The sequence below is a fragment of the Aphanomyces astaci genome (assembly GCF_000520075.1).
Source record: "Aphanomyces astaci strain APO3 unplaced genomic scaffold supercont1.27, whole genome shotgun sequence".
Taxonomy (NCBI): Eukaryota; Oomycota; class Saprolegniomycetes; order Saprolegniales; family Verrucalvaceae; genus Aphanomyces; species Aphanomyces astaci.
In genome coordinates this window covers 176,815-198,415 of record NW_009798290.1, presented here as the reverse complement: position 1 = coordinate 198,415, position 21,601 = coordinate 176,815, and the positions used below count along the sequence as shown (strand labels likewise).

At 50.3% G+C, this 21,601-nt stretch overlaps 12 protein-coding genes across 13 annotated transcripts; 7 read left to right on the top strand and 5 right to left on the bottom strand.

Annotated features, from left to right (window-relative positions):
• Nucleotides 1–1,071: 1,071 nt before the first annotated feature.
• H257_10246 (hypothetical protein) lies at nt 1,072–2,363 on the bottom strand. Its single transcript, XM_009836727.1, has one exon. It carries the CDS (start codon nt 2,037–2,039, stop codon nt 1,695–1,697), a length of 345 nt encoding a protein of 114 aa, XP_009835029.1. The 5' UTR covers nt 2,040–2,363; the 3' UTR covers nt 1,072–1,694.
• A 180-nt stretch (nt 2,364–2,543) lies between these two features.
• Nucleotides 2,544–2,961, top strand: H257_10245 (hypothetical protein; the record flags this gene model as incomplete). The annotated part of the gene is made up of 3 exons (XM_009836726.1): nt 2,544–2,608; nt 2,659–2,747; nt 2,798–2,961. 3 exons carry the CDS (start codon nt 2,544–2,546, stop codon nt 2,959–2,961), a joined length of 318 nt encoding a protein of 105 aa, XP_009835028.1.
• Nucleotides 2,962–4,601: 1,640 nt separating this feature from the next.
• On the bottom strand, nt 4,602–5,978 carry H257_10244 (tyrosine aminotransferase). The gene has a single exon (XM_009836725.1). The coding sequence runs from the start codon at nt 5,940–5,942 to the stop codon at nt 4,683–4,685; it is 1,260 nt and encodes a 419-aa protein (XP_009835027.1). The 5' UTR covers nt 5,943–5,978; the 3' UTR covers nt 4,602–4,682.
• Nucleotides 5,979–6,570: 592 nt separating this feature from the next.
• On the top strand, nt 6,571–7,398 carry H257_10243 (hypothetical protein). The gene has a single exon (XM_009836724.1). It carries the CDS (start codon nt 6,612–6,614, stop codon nt 7,302–7,304), a length of 693 nt encoding a protein of 230 aa, XP_009835026.1. The 5' UTR covers nt 6,571–6,611; the 3' UTR covers nt 7,305–7,398.
• Nucleotides 7,399–7,733: 335 nt separating this feature from the next.
• H257_10242 (hypothetical protein) lies at nt 7,734–8,889 on the top strand (the record flags this gene model as incomplete). Its single annotated transcript, XM_009836723.1, has 1 exon — nt 7,734–8,889. The coding sequence occupies one exon, from the start codon at nt 7,734–7,736 to the stop codon at nt 8,781–8,783; it is 1,050 nt and encodes a 349-aa protein (XP_009835025.1). The 3' UTR covers nt 8,784–8,889.
• A 951-nt stretch (nt 8,890–9,840) lies between these two features.
• H257_10241 (hypothetical protein) lies at nt 9,841–10,698 on the top strand. The gene is made up of 2 exons (XM_009836722.1): nt 9,841–9,949; nt 10,012–10,698. Exons 1-2 carry the CDS (start codon nt 9,846–9,848, stop codon nt 10,643–10,645), a joined length of 738 nt encoding a protein of 245 aa, XP_009835024.1. The 5' UTR covers nt 9,841–9,845; the 3' UTR covers nt 10,646–10,698.
• An 841-nt stretch (nt 10,699–11,539) lies between these two features.
• On the bottom strand, nt 11,540–13,220 carry H257_10240 (hypothetical protein; the record flags this gene model as incomplete). Its single annotated transcript, XM_009836721.1, has 6 exons — nt 12,615–13,220; nt 12,411–12,557; nt 12,218–12,296; nt 12,038–12,141; nt 11,853–11,940; nt 11,540–11,775 (listed from the first exon to the last, which is right to left on the bottom strand). Exons 1-6 carry the CDS (start codon nt 13,167–13,169, stop codon nt 11,540–11,542), a joined length of 1,209 nt encoding a protein of 402 aa, XP_009835023.1. The 5' UTR covers nt 13,170–13,220.
• A 1,634-nt stretch (nt 13,221–14,854) lies between these two features.
• Nucleotides 14,855–15,530, top strand: H257_10239 (hypothetical protein; the record flags this gene model as incomplete). The annotated part of the gene is made up of 3 exons (XM_009836720.1): nt 14,855–14,953; nt 15,014–15,098; nt 15,286–15,530. 3 exons carry the CDS (start codon nt 14,855–14,857, stop codon nt 15,528–15,530), a joined length of 429 nt encoding a protein of 142 aa, XP_009835022.1.
• Nucleotides 15,531–15,729: 199 nt separating this feature from the next.
• On the top strand, nt 15,730–17,013 carry H257_10238 (hypothetical protein; the record flags this gene model as incomplete). Its single annotated transcript, XM_009836719.1, has 4 exons — nt 15,730–15,831; nt 15,985–16,576; nt 16,640–16,817; nt 16,878–17,013. The coding sequence occupies 4 exons, from the start codon at nt 15,730–15,732 to the stop codon at nt 17,011–17,013; spliced, it is 1,008 nt and encodes a 335-aa protein (XP_009835021.1).
• Nucleotides 17,014–17,072: 59 nt separating this feature from the next.
• H257_10237 (hypothetical protein) lies at nt 17,073–17,725 on the top strand (the record flags this gene model as incomplete). Its single annotated transcript, XM_009836718.1, has 2 exons — nt 17,073–17,225; nt 17,285–17,725. The coding sequence occupies 2 exons, from the start codon at nt 17,073–17,075 to the stop codon at nt 17,723–17,725; spliced, it is 594 nt and encodes a 197-aa protein (XP_009835020.1).
• A 574-nt stretch (nt 17,726–18,299) lies between these two features.
• H257_10236 lies at nt 18,300–19,288 on the bottom strand. Of its 2 annotated transcripts, XM_009836716.1 has the most exons (3): nt 18,955–19,288; nt 18,633–18,880; nt 18,300–18,540 (listed from the first exon to the last, which is right to left on the bottom strand). In XM_009836716.1, the coding sequence occupies exons 1-3, from the start codon at nt 19,191–19,193 to the stop codon at nt 18,344–18,346; spliced, it is 684 nt and encodes a 227-aa protein (XP_009835018.1). In that variant the 5' UTR covers nt 19,194–19,288; the 3' UTR covers nt 18,300–18,343. The 2 variants fall into 2 exon arrangements, with proteins under 2 accessions (XP_009835018.1, XP_009835019.1); XM_009836717.1 differs by having other exon boundaries at nt 18,300–18,880.
• Nucleotides 19,289–19,505: 217 nt separating this feature from the next.
• H257_10235 (hypothetical protein) lies at nt 19,506–20,922 on the bottom strand. The gene has a single exon (XM_009836715.1). The coding sequence runs from the start codon at nt 20,908–20,910 to the stop codon at nt 19,552–19,554; it is 1,359 nt and encodes a 452-aa protein (XP_009835017.1). The 5' UTR covers nt 20,911–20,922; the 3' UTR covers nt 19,506–19,551.
• Between the last annotated feature and the right edge of the window lie 679 nt (nt 20,923–21,601).

Genomic DNA, 21,601 nt, shown 5'->3' with positions numbered 1-21,601 from the left:
CCGAAAATGGACCATGGCCAACTCTGCCTTGCGCCAAGCGCGGTGCGATCGCATGCGGACGAATGGCGCCGTGTATTTGGAGTCGATTCTGCGCAATGTTCCGTGGAACGTCTGGCGCGGCGTGGCCAGAGACCCGTATCGATGGCTGTATGCGTTTGATATGGCGTTTGTGGCAGAGCTCAACATGACGATGCAAGGGCAGTCGTGGTGGGCGCAAGTGCAACGGGCGTCCCTTTCCGTGCACGACGAAGTGCGATGGTGGCACGACCATGGCATAGTCGCGTACACGACCCAGTGGCAAAACTACAAGACTATCGGCATCGACGACTCGTTCGCTGTGCAGAACGCCATGTGCCTCTCGTACGCGCTCACGCTCAAGTTGTCCAACGGGTCATACCGTGCAGCGTACCAGACGTCTCTAAAATCCACATTGCCCCTTGTCGTGGACTTGCGGGCGCTCGTGGTCAACTCGAGCCGAACGTTCAGAACGAGTTTGCTTCGACAAAGCGCCAACTTTGCCTACCGCAACGTGACGGTTTCCCACGTCATGGCGCTGTCGCCGACTGCTTATTTGTCGGCCGTGATGAACAACTTTATTGGGCCGATTGGGTCGGTTGATTCCAGGCACGTGCCTCGTCCGCCGACGTTGATGGCGCTGTATCGCCGCGTCGGACTCGCCACCATGTCCGCTGTCATGCAATTCCCTCAATCCAACGCAATGTTCATGTCCATTCCGTCCATGAAATGGTCCCTCAAAGGATACGAAGCGTGGGAACGCGCCAGAATTCTCATCGAAGGCGGGGACTTGATGTGCGGCTCGAGCATGGAAACTGGCTTACCTGCCGTCGGCGGATGCTTGGAATCGTTCGGGCTAACGATGGGGTGTTATGTCCAAAGGGCCACGTTGGACGTCGACCGCCAGATGCTTCTCTTTGCGTTCCTTTCGTGGACTTCTGCGTACCCCACAGGCTCCGTCAACGTGTCCTACGTGTGCAGCGGTCGAGATACCGACCCCACCTGTCCGGACGCCATGGCCACCGTGATGGCTCTGTCGAGTAGCATGAATGTGTCGTCCGTCGAAGCGTATCACGACGTCCAGGAACTCGTTGTGGGGCCTACCCAGTTTATCCTTGTGGGCAAGGCGCGGCAATTCTTGTTTATGCCAATGCTCAACCCAAGGCGACCCCAGTTTGACTTGTTTGCGTGGTGTCTCCTCTACGAGTGGATGCTCGGGTACCGCGAAGAGGTCAACTTTCAAGGCGACCGGGGCAACTTGAGCGTCATGTCAGCCAAATACCCTGACATGACGTGGCACACCAACGAGGCAGAAATCCCTCGCCACATTGTGTACTTTTTGAGGGCGGGCATCGCATACGTGACCACGATACTCGCGTTTGTAGCGTCGCTTTTCCTGGTGTATACGCTTGCGAATCGTGGCCACATTGAGCCCCGCAACATTCTGCACTTCAATCGAATTGCGGGGTTTGTGTGCGTGGGAAGGCCACTCCTGTTTGCGCGAAGTGTGGTGGCTCTGACCATCCTCAGTACGTCCAAGGCCCAGCTGGTCCGTGTGGATGGACACTTCAACGCGATGCAGTTGCCAGAGTCGAATGCATTGTATTACATGCGCACGGTGCTCAGCTCGAGCGAAGCCTGTTGGCTCGTGTATGTGCTCCAATACATCCTCACGATTTTCACAAGAGACCGAACCCAAGTGAATGCCAGTCGAGCCAGCATTCTCGTGTGGGTTGTGTCGGCCGTGTTGAGCTGCGTGTACCCGGTCCAACCCAAAGTGACTGTCGCGCGAGACTGAGAGTACGCAGTCGTGGACCTTCAATTGATATGCCACAGCGGTACCATTGCCATCGGCGACTACGAGCGTTTGGTACTGCTCGTGCTGATTGTTGTCGGCAGTGTCGTCCTCTGTGCGGGGCTACAATATGTTGTGCTCCAAAGAAAAGTCTAATGCAATGCCATCGTACGCAACGTCGCTGTTCTTGTGCAACGGGGCCAAAACGCTGTTCCGAAACAAGGACCATTGGACGTTAGATCAAGTGGTGTACCTAGACATGGCGTCGGCGGTTCTGAACGGACTGGTGATTTTCCCATGGAAACGGACGTTTTACGTTCTGGACATCAAGACGTGGCGGTCGTTTGCAGTGGACGCGCCGCCTTTTCACCTGACACAAAAGGTCCCCGATCGGTTCCGCCATAGCTTTTGCTTGACCGAGTGATAAGGAATACTTCGTTGTTAGTAGTACGGATCTACCGGTACAACGCTTGGTCCAGTTATCAGTGTACAATCCAAGCGGTTCATACCCACGATAACGGCCACAATAATAACCCGTGATGCCACCAACTGTGCAACGCAATCCAGGCGGATATGTGTAGTACTTGAGTGCGGTAACACGTGAGCGAGTTACACGAGGCATAGGGTATACTAGTAGGAGCGATTGAATTTACAGCGAATGGTCAACCTGCAGTGGGGACACCCCTTCCCCCCCCCATGAAAACGACAAAGTCGAAAGAAAACATGGTTACAGATGATGTACCAGCTGGCTTTGTTGTCCCAGGACGATGTCATGTCGTGGGATGTCACCAACGTGGGGTTGGTCAAGGACAACAGTGGCTGCAACCCCCTCTTGATCGTTTAGCCAGGGTATGCCACTGGCATACGACGACACCCGCATTGAAACTGCGATGCCACCGTGAACCAGCTCGTGAGAATCCCCACGAAGCATTGCTGGGTCGACTTCAATCGGCTTTGGGAGCTGGTGTACACGTCTCGCACGACTAGCGCGATGCCAAGGAACGGATGTCGACAACGGCGCCGTGTATCTGAAAGCAATCTTACGACTCGTAGACTGGGCGCGATGGCAGGTGCAAATGGGGCCGCTGTTCGGTGCCGTGATTGTCCCGGGGCTTCAGCCATTGGACATGTGCGGGCGTCAACCGTCGTGAATGTCGCCGGCCAAAACGCATACCGGTACTGGCGTCACCGAAGTTTGGTATACCATGCAAGTGGCAAAACTACTAACAAGACGAAGGACTGGACGAATTGGTACGTGTGTTTAACCAACGAAATTCGTGTCACAAGGGGACGACCGACCGGTGGTCGTCGTGACTGACCAATGGGAGCTTGTGGAACGGCTGGGGCGTCGCACGAGTACTCCAGGGCTACAATTTTGTACGACTGGCGCGAATTGATCTACAGTACTGCAGAATTCTCTGGGGACCCTCAAACGTAGCATGGTTTCGTTGACATTTTTGTAAAAAACGCTACGATCCCATAGAGTTCGAACCCAACCTGAGCGACATTTCCACCACCACCAGCGTGACGCTGTGGTCTATATTTACTCATGTATTCGGCGGTGGAGTTATCAGGGATTGCCTCCCTTGTGGCGATTTACAGCAACCTAAACCGGTTTTCTATCATTGGACGTAATCTGTTTCGCTGCAATCAGGTGGCTGGCTTGATGTGGATTGGTCACCCGTTGCTCCTGATGTGGGGCCTCTGTCCCCCTTCTCAATGGGGTCACTTGGCTCGCCCCGCGGTCGCGAACTTGGATTGATTCGATGGTCCTGACCGACGAAGCGTCGTGGTGTTGTACGTCCTTCACATTTGATTTTGGTTGGGAACATGCAAAAGTCCACGTCGTGGAGTCGTTGGCAAGCAGTCTGACTTGTGCTTTTTCCCCTATGTGTGAAGGTGTGGGTGCCGTCCATATCGGTTGCCAGTCGACAGAAGGACAGACGTTTATGATTGGAACGATCTACGCCAGCTGCCACCATCGACCCTCGGCATCATGGCTACGGCGATGGTAGCCAGTCTTTTCATGGCCAAACGGCGGACTTCGTGGTCGACAAACCTGATGGTGCCAACCCCCCCCATGGAGTAGCTATTGCTGTCTGTCAGTGTCGAAGCGTGCGTTCTTGGACGTGCCCATACCAAAACTGGCGGCCAACTCATCACGATGGCGGGGTTGTTTTCGCTCGTGAATAAAAGCCACTCGTTCGTGTTTGACGTCAAGTTATGATGCTTTGTGCCTTGTGAAATGACCACCAAACAACTGATTCGCGTGCGAAGCCCGATGTTTGCCCCCGTGAATGGTTTACGGTCGACCCACTTTACCGACGGTCAAAGCACCCCCCCCACGTGACAGGTCACTAGTGGAGTGCATTGTCGGCGCGGCTTCTCGACCTTCCGGCCTACGTCGTCGATGGCTGCATCAAGTAAAGTCACCGAGAGCTTTGCCTATATGGCGGCCACGCTGGCCAGTGGTCGCGTTGTCCACAGACAGCGTCGGCTGACGATAGTACAGTGAGCCTGTACTATGCAAAAACAAGGTTTCATGGAGCCATTTGAGACAATATCAATCGCCAATCACACAGTCAAAATCTCGGTCTCACAAGGGTCACTTGGGCAATTATCGCATCAACTTTGGTCCCTGAACCTGGCTCGACGGTAGTACCGGTATCCAAGAAGGGTCGCCCGTTCGGCTATGATTTCCTTCACGTGAACCCGGCCTCTTAGAATAATGTCCTTTGAACCAACCACTTGACCAGTCCATTCTCTAACGGCTTCCAATAACGATGGAGTTGACAAGGTGCAGTGGACCAAGAAGTGGTTGGTCACGATTAGATTTATTGTTAGATTTATTGGATTAAACGGGAAGGCTGGTTTATTTCGAGTGACGTTGGCAAAACACACGAATGCGTTCGTAGGCTTCGGCCAACTTGTCTTGGGGCGCCGAGAACACGACGCGGAAAAAGTTGGGGATGTTGAAGCATTGGCCTGGCAGGACAAACACTCCTTCTTCGAGGAGCAATTTCTGGGTAAAGTCGAGGTCGTCAGCAATGTCGGCGAGCAACGTCCTGTCGATGCCACACATGACGTACATGGCGCCTTGGGGCACCACGACGTGAAGTCCCGGGATCGTCTGGAGCGTGTCCAGCGTGAACTGGGCGTTGGCCTCCAACGTCGAGTAGTATTTGGTTTTGAACGCCGCGAGCGATTTTTCCTCTTCGCTGCCGGGGGCCGGCGTCAGGATGTCCGGAATGGCACTTTGCACGAGCGAGTTGGCACCAAGTACAATCGTCGACAGCTTAAAGTATGCCGTGCGGATGTCCTTGAGAATGTCGTGGCGGTCATGCACAGCGATCCAGCCGACGCGCCACCCGGGGATGCAGAACTGCTTGGCCAAACCGCTCACAGATACCACGGGCACGGTCGTGGTCAGCGACGCGATGGGGAAGAACGTGGTGCCGCCGTACGTCATGTCTCCGTAGATTTCGTCGGCAATGATGGGCACGCGATGGGTCTCGGCGACTTTGAGAATCCCGCGCAAGTGTTCCTTGGAGAACACAGACCCACACGGGTTGGACGGGTTGTTGATTACGATGGCCTGCGTCCGGCTGTCGATTTGAGACGCCATGCCGACTAGGTCGGCCTCCCAATTCTTTTCCGGGAGCAGGTCGTAGTACCGCACGTGGATGTTGTGCGCGTCCGCGATCACTTGGTACAACGAGAATGCTGGACGAGGGATCAAGATGTTGTCGCCGGGGTTGCAAATGCCCGTGATGGCCATGTCCAACGCGCCAGACCCGCCGCTCGCGATGATCACGTCGTCCTTGGTCAATGGCGCGTCCACCGAGCCGTACCGCGCGGCGATGGCGGCGCGCGCGGCTTCCGTGCCGGCCGAGTGGATGTATCCGTTGTGGTTGTGGGACTTGACGTTGCGGATGATGGCGTCGGTGAGGACGTCCGGGCACGACAAGTTGCCAAACACCGTCGGGTCGCCCAACGACAGCCGGATGATGGGCTTGACGGGGTTCTGCGGCATTTTGATGTTGTCCACGATCTTACGGATAGGGTTGGACGTTGTGTTGGCCAGTTCGGACGGGTACATGGTGTGCCACACGGCGGAGTCGCTGCTGCTCATGGTGATGAGATGTCCAAAGTAGGAATGAGGCTGGTGGTGTCTGGCAATTTGGATTTGTAATCACAAGCACTGGTGGTAGATTTTTGTAATCACGTGGGGGCGAGGAAAATGATATACAAAAGCAAAGATTACCAATCAGGAAATATGTTGTAGTACTTACGTGGAATATGTTATACGACAAGCGTTAAACTAGCGAGATGTAGCAAATATCCTATGTATAGTCGTCGTAGAAAGATTCGAAGACAGTAGGAAGTTCCTTGGATGTCGAAGTTGAAGTTTGGTTGGTGCGACATCACATGTTGAATTCACGTCAAGCATCATAGAGCCAGCCAGCCACCATCCGCCTGCCACATGTGTGCGATTCACAGTTCACACTGGTGTGCACAAAGTACTGTAGTATACGTTCGATCTCGTTTGGAATGGGAGAGGGGAACGATTGGAGCGACAAGCCACGCAGTTATACGATGCTTCCGCTTCATAGGTGCTTGTAAATGAGCTGCGAGGTAGGGAAGGAATGAGTACGTTGACGAGTAAATTGAGCCACGAAGCTCTGCTTAATACTACAATTGACCGACGAATGTACGTGTGACGGTTGGTGCCACTTACATAGTTAAAATTTGGGAGTGCTCCGTTATCTTTCCATAAACGACCCTCTGCGACCTTTGACTTATGCATTCAACTTCCTCCTGGATGAAGTTTACTCGAACGACGACGTCAGTCACTACTGACGCCGTCCCGAATGCTGCCTGGAAATGTTTTCAGACATTTGTACTTGCAGTTGGAGTTATCGTGGTGCTGGGGGCGTCGGGTTTGCTCCTTGTGATCGCGTCAGGGGTGGTGAACTTCTTGCCATCAACAGATCGGGCCTTGTACATTGAGCTGTGCCTTCAAAGTGTCAACCTTGTCTTGACAGTGGCAGCGGTGGCGACGCAAGTGCCCCGCATTCGCACGTTCGTGCATGTTTCCCGATACCTGGCCACTTCTACATTCGACCAAGAGCAAGGCGACGGTGACCAACAGCGAGCCGAGGCCATTCGAGCGGCGTTTCCAGCGCTGGTGGTCGAATTTCACGACCAAACCAACCCGTCCGGAGTGAACATTCCCCTGCGCAAACTCTGGTTCCTCCTTGCACTACTGAATGCCCAATGCATGTTTCAATACCCGACCGCTATTGTGTTGTGGTTCGTTGCCAGCCCGAACCGCCCATACGTTCTAGTGGCCACCTGCGTCGCACTCTCGGCCTTCTGTAGCATCGTTGCGTTTGTATGGGAATCCCGCCTCGTACGACATTGCACAAGATATCGCGTGCAGCGGGCTGAAAGTGCCTACGAGAAGTACCTCGTCGAAGACACCGCGGTGTAGCTCCAATCGACCAACCACTCGTAACGACGAAGAAATACATGATTTTCCTCGCATATATTATGCTAGAACCAAAAGGAGTTGCCGACGTAATCACACAAAAATGTCAATTTGACGAAATATAGCGCAGTACCCTTGTGCTAGGAATAATTTACTTGACTGTACTAAGCAATAATTTACTTGGACTCGTTACAGATGACACTGTTGCATGTGCACTTCATATGTACATACTAGTACGATTATTAATAATAGAGTAACGTTAACTTACAGTTAGCTTACTACGTATTATAGTACATGTTAGTAGTTTTTATATGATGGACACTTGAAAGAGGACTTGATTTCAATTACATCGTTTCCATTGGCTAGGACTGAACCAATCAATTTCGAGAATTTGCGGATGGTTAGATTTTGGCCATCGATCAGTACAAAAACATGGTCAAACATGCACGCGATGCGGCGGCGGTGCCAGGGCAGTCCAAGGCAAAGAAAGGCAAGTCCGCGTTGAAGCAGCAGGACATAGGCACTGCCTTCAAGTTCAAAAGCTATGTCAACTTGTTTGGTGGTATTTCGTCTGAACACAGAGAGTTGCTGATCCAAGATTGCAAATCATGCTTCTCGTGTCGGGAAGTTGAGGACGGCGACAACTACAGCCTCGGGTCGACGTTCTTCATCAAGGCGAACGAAGCGTCCGTGTGCGGCATGGAGGTGTTGGCCAAGAAGATCTTTGATTTGCACACGCAGGGCATGACGTACGACCCGGCGACGTCGGGCGCCGAGTGGTGGACGCAGCACATTGACCACCGCGACAATATTGGGTTCCACTGGGACCGCGACTACGGCAAAGAGGAGGACGACCAAGTGCATGTGCATCCCTTCCTTGGCTCCGTCACGTACCTGTGTGTGAATGCAGGGCCGACGGTGATACTCGACAAGCGTGGCACGTTCCAGTATGGCGCCGACATCAGCGGACCCCTTCGTCAGTGCATTGTAAGCCGACCAACACCGGGTAAACACATAACGTTTGACGGCGAGCTTTTGCATGGCGCGCCGTCCGACTTGGCCTTCCCCCATGTGAACGAGGACGACGACACCAGTGTCCGCGTAACATTTCTGGTGAACATTTGGCTCAACCACGTCCCGATTCAGTCGCAACGGCTAGAGCCAACCGTGGCGTCCACGTTGAAACTCGAAGCCAAACATGTCGAGTCGCTGGCCCTGATCACAACCGACGCCGAGCCAACGCCCGACGTCGAAGTGTACGATGCCAAGAGCGTCAAGCACGTGACCCATCGATTTGCCATCAACAGCGGCGGCGACGACTACATCATTCAATTGACATTGCCGGAACAGCTCAAAGGCTGCGCAACGGAAACGACCGTGGATTGTGTGCACTTGCACAAGGACTCGGCCATTGTCGCTGGAGAGTTGACAGAGTCGTCTGACGACGAGGAGGATGACGAGGATGATGAGGAGGACGAGTAGATGTTTGCTCAATACAACATCGTGGTGTTGGTGTATGTATGTATATAGAGACCAGTCTGATTGGCAACTCGAAAGATATTGTAATTATGCCGACGGCCACCCCTGACTGGTGCAATTAACTTGTTCGAAGGGTCATAAAAAATGGTCTGCAGGCACTACCGTCACCTTGTAATTTGATTTGAACAATTTGTTGCAATATTCCTATTATTGTATATGTACTACTGATCCCCCCCCTTAAACGAAACGGGGTAAACTTGATAATTTTTGAAACTTTATATTATCCAACCATATCGGAAGGTGATGACTTTTTCAAAATTCGAACACTTGAATCGTTTGGCATTGAAATGGATGACATCATTTCCACTGTGAGAAACTGCTGGAGACGCACTGGCATACTCAGCTCTGACTTGGAGACGCCCAGCGCTTGAATGCATGTATAAATGGTTGGTTCAGACAGCCTGCAAATACCTGTAAGAGTTAATTTACTGTGTGAATTGCATAATTTGCTCCGTTTCGTTTAAGGGTGGAGATCAGTACTTCGAAGTAAGTATTAGGGGAAGTTAGTTCCAAGTAGTTTTCCGAAATACCATGAGTTAATCAAAATCAATTTACCTCTTTTTTTCCCACGATTTTGGAAAAAGTCGTCAAGGACCTCTTTTTCTACCTTTGGTACAGTGAGTTGCGTAAAAAATCGCAGAAAAAGAGGTAAAAAGTAAGACACTGTACTTGGACCACTTTTTCATTTGCTCAAAATATCTACTTGGAACAGGCCATAAGTAGTACTAGTACTTCGTAACAGTACTACTGTACTATTAATAGTAATCGGTTTGAGATTATATTGATGTACTAACGTTAGTACAGTATGTTAATTTTTATTTTCACGTTATATATTTCATGGTGCAGACTACCAGGAAGGTATTACTAATATAGGTATTACTATTACATATTCGTATTTACTTTTACAGTTAATTATTACTAGTATTGCTATTAAAATAGTACTACGTAATAATAATTAGTGTAAAATCATCTTATGATGGGGAAAGTTGACTGTGAAACGGTCAAATGCAATATCGATATATTATCGACTTTGAGAGGATTTCCGTATCACCCGATTTCGAAAGATCGCATGTCGGTTCGCCACTCATGCGCAAGCCGTGCGAACCAATGTAGCGTGCCATCCACCTGTTCGGTGTCTTGTAGGTCTAACTTGTTTTGGGTGATGATGTAGCCTCCTTGAGGAAGGCTGGACCGAGCTGCAGGACAATGGACCTTTCCCGCTCTCAGAACGGGATCCTGCGTACGACGCCATCGTGATGCACCAACTGTCGTCGGTCGAGCGCGCGAGGAGGCGGCTGTTGTCGCTTGTGATCACGTTCACGATCGAAATGATGGTGGCGTTTGTCATATCACGGTACACAGCGACTTTGCGGACGTATCCGTTGCTCATGTCGTTCATGCCCGTGATATCGGCCATCTCGGGCAATGTCGGCCTCCAGTCGTCGAGCATCATGACGAGGGCGTTGGCAGTGGGCCTCGTCTCAACCAAAGACTCGTCGCGAGCGATCGGACGAGATCTAGCGTCGGCGCTCGTGCTTGGGCTAGCGCTGGGTCTCCTGACTGGCATCGTCGCCGGGATGTGGCAGAACTGGCTAGTGTTTGGCCTGGTCGTGGGTATTGCGCAGTTTTTGTCCATCCTCACGGCCGCGCTCACGGGAAGCGCCGCGCCTTTGATTGGCAAGTGGCTGCACTTCGACCCCGCCACGTTTGCAGGTCCCATGGAGACTGCAATCCAAGACGTCGTAGGGAATTCGTTCTTTTTGATCCTCGCCAGTGTTTTGCTCGATTATTTCGCCACGACGTAGCTAGCATTAAATAATACTTAAGGTACTTTTTACGTTAACTAATAATAGTACCGTAGTATTGTAGTTTTTTTCTGTGGCAGTCAATCGTGCCCTTGTTAACTGTAAACAAAGCACACAACTACTTATGTACTAGTGCTATCTATGTATGATAAAACGTTAGATTGATTTGTCTTTGTCGTGCTTTGGCCAAAATAGGTTATATGCCTCAATTTCAGGTATAACTAGTTAGTCCGGAGCACTTCCAAAGAGAGAATTTCATTTGAAACATGATATTTCACTCTTTAGAGAGCTGCTCTATTTACTTTTAGACAAAAAATGCCAGGAATGATGATCATTTCCTCATAATTTTGATATTATAACTGATTTGACAAAAGCCGAATTGTCCGTTTACAGAGGTTTAGATAAACATATACAGTACAGTAAAATATTCAATACTAGGTAAGTACTACTACTTTATAGACGGATAAAAAAGGTTCGTAAGAGGTAAAAACTACCAATCAATAGGTAAGTACTACTAGTACTACTTTATGTACTACTAGTACTACTTTATTGACGGATAAAAAAGGTTCGTAAGAGGTAAAAACTACCAATCAATTCCGTACGGAGGGAATATATGGAGTAGTGGTTCGAGAGGAACTACCGGTAGCAGAGAATATCCTCACACCCGTACTGTCTGTCTGTAGCACCCAGCCCAACTAGACGTACAACACAGTAATTTATTACCTACTAACTTGCTGCTAGTACTTGAAAGTACTCTTGTCTATTACTACTAACACAACCAACAATCTCGCATAATAATACTACCAATGATTAATAATACTATCCCAACAGTCACGTATTTTGTGAAAAGTCTGTGCTTCCAGGGCTGCTTTGAACTAGTTGAGTTAGTGGTGGTTATACTTCTGCGGGGGGTGCCTTGGCCGAGGTCGTTTCTTTCGCTTTGACAGACCCGTACGAGTCGTTGCTGCGAAACGACCCGTGTCTAAATATGGGCGTGCGCAACGCCGACGACAACGGCGGGGGACTCAGCGGCATGAGGGAGCCAAACCTTCCAGTGGCTGCCACAGACGCAGTGTACGCAACATCGTCGTTGCCCACTTGCGTGAGCAAGTAAATGCCGAGAATGATTGCTAAACACAAAGCAAAAAAACACGTGAATATATATATATATATATATATATATATATATATATATTGGTTTACGTACACGCCAACGCAACCGGGAGCGAAATCCATTCAAACAAGGTAAATGTGTTAAACTTTTGGTAAAACACGACGCCGCCCACGACGCTCGACTGATCAACAACATTTTCATTAGAACAATTTATATGGGATATTTGGAATATATATATATAATAAATAATAATACATATGAACTACGTACGTACGTACCCCAATCCAAAAGCACTGAAACACAGGAAATACCGACAGTGTGTCCCCAGACATAATAGCTCGATTCAGCAAGTCTGTCTGCAGCACCAACGTCGCCACCATGCCTATACGTATTTCCATGTCATATTGATGTTATAACTAGAATGGTTTATCATTCTGGACAAGGTAGAGGCTGCTTACCACCCACAAAGAGGTATGTGATGGGGTATACAAACTGGTTGTCGCCTTGAAACGTTAACAGCAACAACATGGACGTGCACTACATATCCGTACAAAGGTTAATTCTATAGACCCTTCAAGAGAGATAGAATGGATACACATATATATATATTGAAAACAAACATATCCATGAATTATTTGTGTAGTGTCTTACTTTGGCCAATAAGACCGAAAACGACCCAAAGATCCCAGACGCTGTCGCATACAAGTACGCCAACCGGCGATGCAAATGGTCGTGGGTCGGCCGAGAATGCCGAGCGATGGACCGGATTTCGCCAAAAAGGATGAACAAAATCAAGCACTACCATAGAAGATAGCCACGGTTGAGGACGGCTGGCCCCAACAATACTCTACATACCATCACGGAGAAGTAGACGAGGAACTCGAGGTGGCGGAAATGAAGCTCGAGCTCGTTCAGGTCGAGTTGCGCGTCGGGGGTGTTGGCGAGGGTACTCAGCACGACGCCCACGAGGATGAAGAACGTTCCAAAGACGTCGTACCATGTGAGACGCTGGCCAAGCCACAGGTGCGCGAAACCCATGTTGGCTAGCACCGTGCAGCCGCCGCCGACGGACGCGACGAGCGCTTGCGGCGCGAATGCGAGGGCCTCAAAGTCGCCGATCGACCCAAGAACGACGAACGTCATGCCGATGATCCACAGAGGACGGACGTAGTACGGTCGACGGAGAAACAACGATCGCTTCTCTTCCTTGACGTGGGACAGCTTCTGGACGTTCACGCCAAGGTTGGACAGGATTGCCGACCCGACGACGATTGCCAGACCAATCCACTTGAACTCGTCAGCATCGTCCGACGGCGCCGCGATGGAAGGGGACGGATTTGCCGCGAGATTGGCAGCCTGCTTGGCGGTGTTCTGGGCCAGCAGCATCGCTCGTTGTGCGAAGTGGCTCATGTGACAGCAACACCTGCGGCCCTTGGACACGAACGGGTGGGATGATGTGTCTGGTGGAGTGGCAACATTTAAGCCAATCACATCGCTGGATGCACCGACAATAGATCGCATTAAAATATCCTCCAATTTGTAATCTGTGAGACAAATATTATTATAAATATTGTGTGGCAATTCCAACAATATGTTGGCAAGCTAGAAACCCTAAGACAATACGAGTGACATTTTGGCTTCAACAAGCAAATCGTACGCACTTCGCACTGGCAAAGGTTATGATACTTTTGCTTTGGACTCCAACGACAAACACTCATTCGAACTACAGGAAGCAGCTAGTAAGAGTACTATTGTTACTAAGTCAATTTAGAATTTATTTTTGCGTAATATGACCGTTGTTTACTGTTAACTGCGTTATTAATAACTTTGAACAACCGAAGCTCAAAATACTTCAAACGTTACTCGGAGTATAATACGAAGTACGAAGTATTATACTATAAAAATAGTATTATGCATTCGATTCGAAGTTGAAGTGGGTAGCAGCCCAATCGGCTAGCCAATGAAATTCCAATAATCCTAAATTTCAACCAATCATAGTTCAGGATCGTTTGGCCCCAGTATTTGTCCCAGTTGATTTGATTTGCAATACTAATATTTGTGGAGTACTTGTCCTCATTTGGTGGTATTAAATTGTTCTTTTCTCCAATAAACTGCCCAGTCCAAATTTGGGTGAAAAGGACAAAATAAACCCGATTGACAGTGAAGTTAACCCCAGGTTCTGCCTAAAAGAATGCTTTTTCATTCTGGTCTCTAACTTTCCGAACCGAACGAAGTTTAGGATGTGAAATGGAAGACCGTACTCGTAGACCCAGAATGTTGTCTGGTGATCGTGTCGATGTAGCGCGCACTTGTACAGTACAAATTACGTTGTTGCAGGATTGGTATAACATTGAACTAACAGTAAATCAATGAAACTTGGCTTACTAACAGTAAGTGCCTGTAAATCCACCAGCAACAAACCAATCATCGCTTTATATGAAGTGCTACTCCGGAGTATTCAAGTTAACGTTACTTGGTTTATTCGTTATTTAGTCTGAGAGCACTTTAAACAATGGATTTACAGTTAATCATGGAATTGACAAAAAAGGGGTGGAAACACAATTCTGACGCTATTAATAGTATTACTACGTAGTAATTTCGTGTTTTACGATATTAATAGTTACAAGATGAAACGGCCGGTGAAAAACGACGTAATTGTCATTTGGTACAGGACAACATGACTTCGAAGTGGCAGGCATTTGAATGCTTGCCTGATTGCGACCGTGGCCTCGAGCGTGTATTGCAGTACCTCCACACGGCCAAACCATACTATTCCAACGACCTGTGGTGACCTCAATTCAACAACAACACTCAAACGTTTCTCGCGACGGTGTTCAACACTCAACTGGCGCGTCTGAAGTCTGTCGATTCCAGCAACATATCACTACTGAGGGTTCATCACAACATGGGCATTCCCCTAGCATTGGCCCCAAGCTATACCAATCTCGTAGCAAACGAAGTCCTGACGTTAGAGCTGGCAATTCAGATCTTGCAGCTGCTAACTCCCGTTCAAAATTGGATCATAACGACGCAATATTACTGGCTAGAATTTTCCAAACGTTGGCACATGGCACACACGACGAAACGGATGTGCGATGCGTGACATCCACAATGCGGCTGTGTACTTGGAATCGATCCTTCGGAATGTCATTTGGACCGAGTTTGCCCTTGCGTATGAATCGACGTTGGCCACCGTAATCGACACGACGCTTCAGGAATCGACGGACGGGGACCTTTGGTGGTGCAGTGACTAGCATGAGTCGTTGCAAAATATCCCCGACGAAGCCACGTATTGGAGGTCGTTTGACCTCCGCATGTTCACATTGCAGTGGGCTGCTTGTACATTCTTGGCGCCGTGACTGGAGGGTTGGTGTACATTTCAGGCTCGGGCTATATGCTGGGCAACGACTTGCTCTGGTCCAGCTACCAACGCTCAAACACTCGTGCCGTGGTCTACAACTGGTTTCACTAACATCTGCAGATGTCCTCCAATATATCATGTCAACTTCCACCCTCGGGGTCCTAGACTTAGGCAGTTTCAACGAGACGGACGTTGGTTCTGTGTCCAGTGCTCTGTACCCGGCCAAAATCAAGTACGAAGTCGTGACGACACTCGTGGCGACAATCGACGGCCTGCGTCGCATGGATGGCTGCGACGCCGAGTGGATGTTTTCCGCCTACTGCTGGCTAGACTTTAGCAAACACTGGTCAATGGCACCCGCCAAGCCCGCTGCGATGCCCTTGAAGGATCCAACGGGGCAGTGTATCTAGTAGCGTTGTTGCGGAATGTGAATGCGGAGCAATGGACGCATTGTTGGGGCGACGCGTTCAACCTTGGGTTCAAAGCGGAGCTCTGGCAAACAGTTGATGGGTAACTGTGGCTCACGCGATTGCAAACTAACGTTCACGTGACCCCGAGCCAGGAAGCGGCGTATTGGAGTAACTATGGCATTTCGCGGTTTTCGACCCAATGGCAGAATTTCAGCGTGGGCTGGTGGAGACATTTGAAATCACGACGCCGTTCCAGATGTCGTACTCGTTCACGCTCAAATCGTCGACGGGGGCAATCCATGTAGACAAATATGCGCGCGCTCGGGCGATAGAGAGCTTGTAAATACCGCGTAATTGCAATTTCAATTTCAATCCATGTAGACAAAAGCGCGTCGTTCAAATTGTACTGGGGCCTGGCCAACGATTTCGTGGCTGTGAGGTCCAACGTCTGTAGCATCGCCGGGCACAGTTTGCTTCGACAAAGCCTCACTTTGCCTTCCAAAACATCAGTATGGCCACTGTCTTGACAAAAAGAAGGGTCGTGGGTTCTCCACGAAGTCACTGGTTTGCCACCGTCAAGATTGCATTAGGACCCTTTGGATCGATCGACGCGTATCATGTCCCGTTCTCTTTGCCCCTCGTGACTCTCCTATGGAAAGTGCAAACGATTCTCACAGCCAACGCCCTGACTATATCCGACAAACCCCTTGTCGAACTGATCCACTCGGTCCAAAGCGCGGAATTTATGTCCACATGGTCGAATAGTTCGAGGCATTTTTCTGCTGGAAATATCATCTGCGACTACACCTCCAGTCCAGGCTCGACCGACCGTACGGTCAAAGGGTCATTTACGAGCGACGGCGACTGTGTGGGGGTCAAGTCGAATGTCATTTACGCCAGTCGAATGCAGATTCTGTTTGCTGCCCTCGCGTGGCACATTCAATGGCCCCACGAAGCGTTGGACATCCAGTTTATTTGCGCTCTGAATGCCAATGCGTGTGTGGATGATTTGACGAACACCTTGTTATGGGCGACCGCTGAGACAGGTAATGATGGTGATATATTTATGACCTTGCAATCGGCTGTGCAAGACGTCGTGGTTACTGCAGGGAACGTGTCCATGATTCAGTTTGAAGCTAAGTCCCGACAACTGCTGCTATTGACACTGTTTGGTTCCAAGTCTATTGCTAACACGGGTTGGATGCTCTTGTACGAGTGGGTCGTGGGTGTCCGGGAAGTGGTGGCCTTTGCTGGCGACGCCAACGTGAAATGGCAAGTCATGTCCGAGTACACCACGCCTTAAAAGTCACGTTGGGGAACATGGGCACGGTTAACGTACTATGCCAGGTATGCCATCGCGTATAGCTCGGGCGTTTTGGCCTTGATTGGCTTTAGCACGTGGGCAATGGTGGCGGCTAATCGGTATGCCGTCGACACTGGCAATCTGTTCAATTCAACCGAGTCGCGGGCTTGGTGCGGGTAGGTTGCCCCCTGCTGTATCTTCGCGGAACTGTGGCCATAGCGCTTTTGAGCTCGGCATCCATGGACGACTCATCGCGACACGGCGTCGAAATCTTGCTTTCGTCTTCGTCGTCACCAGAACTCGTTTGTTGGTTCGTGTTTGTCACGCAGGACGTGCTGACGCTGTGGTCGCATCAGTTTACGTACGTGTATGCGAGCAATGCCAGTGTGCTCGTACTTGGACTCACTTTTGTCGATGGCTCGGCCGGTGCGAATGGCCGTGATCCTCGCAGACTCGTCGCGCGGGTGTGTATGATGCAACCGTTGTGCATTATCAACTGCCCTGTCCGAGTGGCGTGTTGGCCATTAACAGCTTTAACCGCGCCATTACATTGATGGGGATTGTCGTCGGAAGCATATGTTTGAGCTACTTCCTTCAGACGTTTCACCGCGGCCGCGTCGAACCCGCCACCACGTCGCGCTTACTGTCAAGCTCGGCCAATCATGTCTTCACACGAAAGGCAAAGTGGACGTTAAATGGCGTCCAATTCGTCGACCGAGCGTCGGCGTTGCTCTCCGGACTAGTTGTGTTTGGCTCCAGAAAAGACAACGACCACATTCTGGACGTCAAGACCTGGAGGCGACATGTCATCCCTCGTCCTACTTTTGTCGACGAGCAGTTGAAGCTACCTGTGCCAGCACGATTTGCGCACGCAGTTCCCCTACTCGAGTAACATCTAGCAAGACAGTAAGGTAGCCATTGAAAACACCTCCAATCTTCTGGACGAAGCATTGGCAATTGATTTCAAGAGCGCAGCATTTTTTGGTCCAGAAGTTCTGCACTTTTAATAACTGGTCGGTACATATATGTCACACACGTTGTACGATATTGCGCCATCAAGTGTTTCCTCACGGTCAGAATTTCTTTCGATTGCATTGGCATGGCTCCAAGGTAGTAAGTATAGTTGAGTTTGGTAAAAAATTCCAGACCCCTCGATGCCGAATAAACACGAATCGACGCTATTGACTAATTTAGTTTTGAGTGGATCTGATTGGCTCTTACAGTGGGACAAGTGTATGCAGCCAATCCTTGGTTTCCATCGTGAATCAATATTGACACATTTAAAAAACCACGCGTGTTTTGGTGGTAAACATAACGTTAATGGTTGTGATTCCTTCGGTACGTCTCGATTCACTATCATTTTCTACCGATACAGTTCGTGAAACCTAAACGTAGTAAGGTCCTAGTTTCATAAAGTATTTCTACCCGATTTGACTTCATCCCGCCAAGACACTTCACATGAAGGATGGTTTCCAGATACTAGTAGATTATTGTTCAAAATTCCATGCAGTTATTTAAGTAAGGCCGCTGCTTCCTGGGGAAAGCCGAGGTTTGAGATTTGCTTGCAATAGACATCTAGGATTTCGTTTTCCGAAGTCCCCATGGTCTTGACGGCCTTGATGCGTTTCAATTGTTTGCCTGAAAACCCGAGCAGTAATTCTTCTTTGGACATTAAGTCGTTCAGAACCACGCCGCAGTGTCGGCGAACTGCAACATATATACATACGTGTACATCATCACAAAACACCACATTTGGAATATGCAATCACAAGTAAGCCATGCAGGGGCGTATATCGTACTCTCAATGCTGGCTTCAATGTCGTGGTCGCAAATCCCAAGCTTCTTCATGCCTTTTTCCAATCGCATCGTCTCAAACGTCACGCCCAGACGAGTGAGCATTTTGTCCGCATGGAGACTCCCCAGCGTTTTCGTGCGCTGCAGCATCACCATGGGTGTCGATGGCAACGCTGGCCGCAACACCTTCAAGCTCGAACTTTGGCGGCGAGGCAGAGTTTGATACTGGATCTCCCCGCTACCTAAACCCTCTCTAGCGACACCCCCCCCCATCAACGACCGAAATCAACGATTTATGCAAAATCTGGGTACAAACAACAAATGTACCGTGGGGAAGTGTCCATCGGTGTAACGTTAGCCAAGCAAGGCAAATTCGCGGCCGACTCGGACTCATTTGAGGTACTAGTATCCGTGTCATCTCGAGGATGCGATTCGCTCACTCGAACCGTCTGCATGTCCGCGTCGTCGTCATGGGGGACGTCGGCAGTGTCTGTTTTCGGAGACGGAGGCCGAAGTTTCGGCAGCCCCAATGATTCCGGCTGACCCTTGTGGTGGGGTGTTGGCATGGTTTGTTGTCGTCGCCGCCAAGAACAATGCGACCGAATATCGAGACGCTCGTTCTACCTCTCTCCCAAGCTAAAGATAGAATTACACAAAACCACCATAGGGTTGGCGTGTCACCAGACCTGCCAATATAACTATACCAATCCTCATGCTTCACTTGCTTCACTTACGTTGCAGACGATGCCCGGGAGACCATACTACAGTGCCGGTAGTACGTACGTTGCATGGCAATATGAGTTTGAAAATGCGATCGGCGAACGCATGCATACTGGTCCAAGTATCCAATCCATGAATTTCATTCTAAATCGGAGGTACCCGTGCGGAAATACAAACGGACGATCGTCATTGTTAAAAACATTATTACCACAAAAGCAGGTTACTACAACCCACGGCCTCCAGGCCAAATTCGGTAGCGATAAACTCCTCGTACGAAACCTTTCGGCTTGGCGTTGACATGGTTGACAGCAGCGTCCAAATGTATCCGTCTGCCTTGGCCTTATCGGCCGCCGCGCACATGGCCGAGTAATTTGAGAGCAGCCGCGTTGCCACGTCATCGATCGTCCATTCTCGAGCGCGAATGGCCGCCTCAACCTGTCGCAGAAAATTCATGAGCTGGACATCCCCAAACACCGAGTAGTGCAGCATGGGGACATTCGCTCGCGAGGCAGCGACCCATTGCTGGATGAACTTGTGGGTTTTGTTGCCACCAAAGACGCCGCAGCCCCAATGTCCCGTCACGACCCCCCCCCGTCCGTGTTTCTCGTCTGTCGGCAGCATGGCCAACGTCGCTTTCCGGACGTCGCGGTCGACAGATGCCACTGTATAGTGGCTTCTGGTCACTGCATCGATCGACAAGATGTCAAACACCCGACGAGTACCGACGAGGCGAAGGAACTTGAACGAGGACAAGTACCCCGTGTACTCGACAAATCGCCGCACGTTTCGGATCATAATGACTTGGTCTGACGTCATGCGGGGGCACAGTCCAATGGCCACAAAGGCTTCCGGCGCACACGAAAACAGCACTTCTTCTTGGGTCCCGGACGGGATGATTCGGTGGATGTGCAGGTCCTGGTTGGCAAAGTTCACGAACCGTGTGGCGTCAGCCGCCGATTCCATCGACGTTTCCATCAAGTTGACACCAGCTAATGTATGGCCCGACGCATCGAGTTCATGGGCCTGCCCTAGCCACTGACGCCGCTCGATCGTGATGGTTCGACCTTGTTCTTCCTCGGCAATTGTGTGGAAGTACGCCAGGAGACACTCCAGTCGCGCAGCCCCCACGTCCTCTTCGCGACACCGCGCTTGGGAATTCATCAGCCGGTACAGGTCCAAATTGCCGCATTCTGGGGCGGGCTGAGGCTTGTTGAGGACAAACATGTTGGCCAGAATGTACCGCGCCACATCCGTGTCGTAGTTGCATTTTGCGGAGGTGTATGTGCCACACGATGACACTTGCGGCGAGGTAAAACTCAGACCTGTGGGAGCATAGGTGCCTGGAACAGTCCATGCCCATTCCAGAATCCGTGGCCACAATGTGGTATAGAAATCGGCGTGAAAGTGGTCTTGGTAACCATGGATGGCGTGCTGAAGTGCAGGAAAGGGGGGTCGATCGAGGGGATGGCTGCTGGGTTCATGGTCGGGCTCAAGAAAGAGAACGAGGTCGTCAAAGCATGTGATCGCTGTCTGTGGCGCGCGAGTCAAGGCGGGGCATTGCATCGTGCTGTCGAGTTTTCTACGAATGTTCGTTGAAACAACATGGAAGGACAATCATTCACGAAATGTGAATGTTGAACCTACCCAATCCGAACATTCCACCAAGGTATGACGATTGTAACAAGTGGGGGGCACGCCAGCACACGAACATACTAGAGCAGAATCCATACAACTACACGTGGCTACAGCCCGCGGATGCAAGTTGAGGCAAAATTCTGTGGCCACGAACTCCTCATACGGAATGTTCCGCCTAGGCGTCGACATGCAGATGTCCGAGTAATGAAGAGCAGCCGCGTTGCCACGTTACTGACCGTCCACGTTCGAGCGAGAACCACTGCCTCAACCTCTAAACGCCAAGAGCTGGCCATCGCTAAACATTGAATAGTACAGCGCTGGAGGCCAATTAATTGCTGGATAAACTTGCGGGTTTTGTTGCCGTCAATATCGTCGCCACAGTCCCACTGCCTCGTCATAATACCCCCCCCCTCCGCTTTCTTTTCTGCAGGCATAGTGGCGGGCATGGCTTTCTGAGCGTCCACTGACTCAACTGTAAAGTAGTGACGAGGCGGTGGATTGAAACGAGGACAAGTACACACTGCTACAAGAAGTACTAACATCGATTTTGGACAATTCTCACAACCGCGTCGAGACAACTGATTGGCTATTATCCACGTTGCCAGAAAATTGAAATGGA

Bases quoted from the DNA above. Each gene is read 5' to 3' on its own strand.
- H257_10246 (XM_009836727.1), bottom strand. From the start codon at position 2,039: ATGGTCCTTGTTTCGGAACAGCGTTTTGGCCCCGTTGCACAAGAACAG.
- H257_10244 (XM_009836725.1), bottom strand. From the start codon at position 5,942: ATGAGCAGCAGCGACTCCGCCGTGTGGCACACCATGTACCCGTCCGAA.
- H257_10243 (XM_009836724.1), top strand. From the start codon at position 6,612: ATGCATTCAACTTCCTCCTGGATGAAGTTTACTCGAACGACGACGTCA.
- H257_10241 (XM_009836722.1), top strand. From the start codon at position 9,846: ATGCAATATCGATATATTATCGACTTTGAGAGGATTTCCGTATCACCC. The intron at 9,950-10,011 runs GTAGCGTGCCAT...GTGATGATGTAG, and splicing joins CGCAAGCCGTGCGAACCAAT to CCTCCTTGAGGAAGGCTGGA.
- H257_10236 (XM_009836716.1), bottom strand. From the start codon at position 19,193: ATGCCAACACCCCACCACAAGGGTCAGCCGGAATCATTGGGGCTGCCG. The intron at 18,881-18,954 runs GTACATTTGTTG...GGGTGTCGCTAG, and splicing joins CCGATGGACACTTCCCCACG to AGAGGGTTTAGGTAGCGGGG. The intron at 18,541-18,632 runs GTACGATATACG...TATATGTTGCAG, and splicing joins CATTGAAGCCAGCATTGAGA to TTCGCCGACACTGCGGCGTG.
- H257_10235 (XM_009836715.1), bottom strand. From the start codon at position 20,910: ATGCAATGCCCCGCCTTGACTCGCGCGCCACAGACAGCGATCACATGC.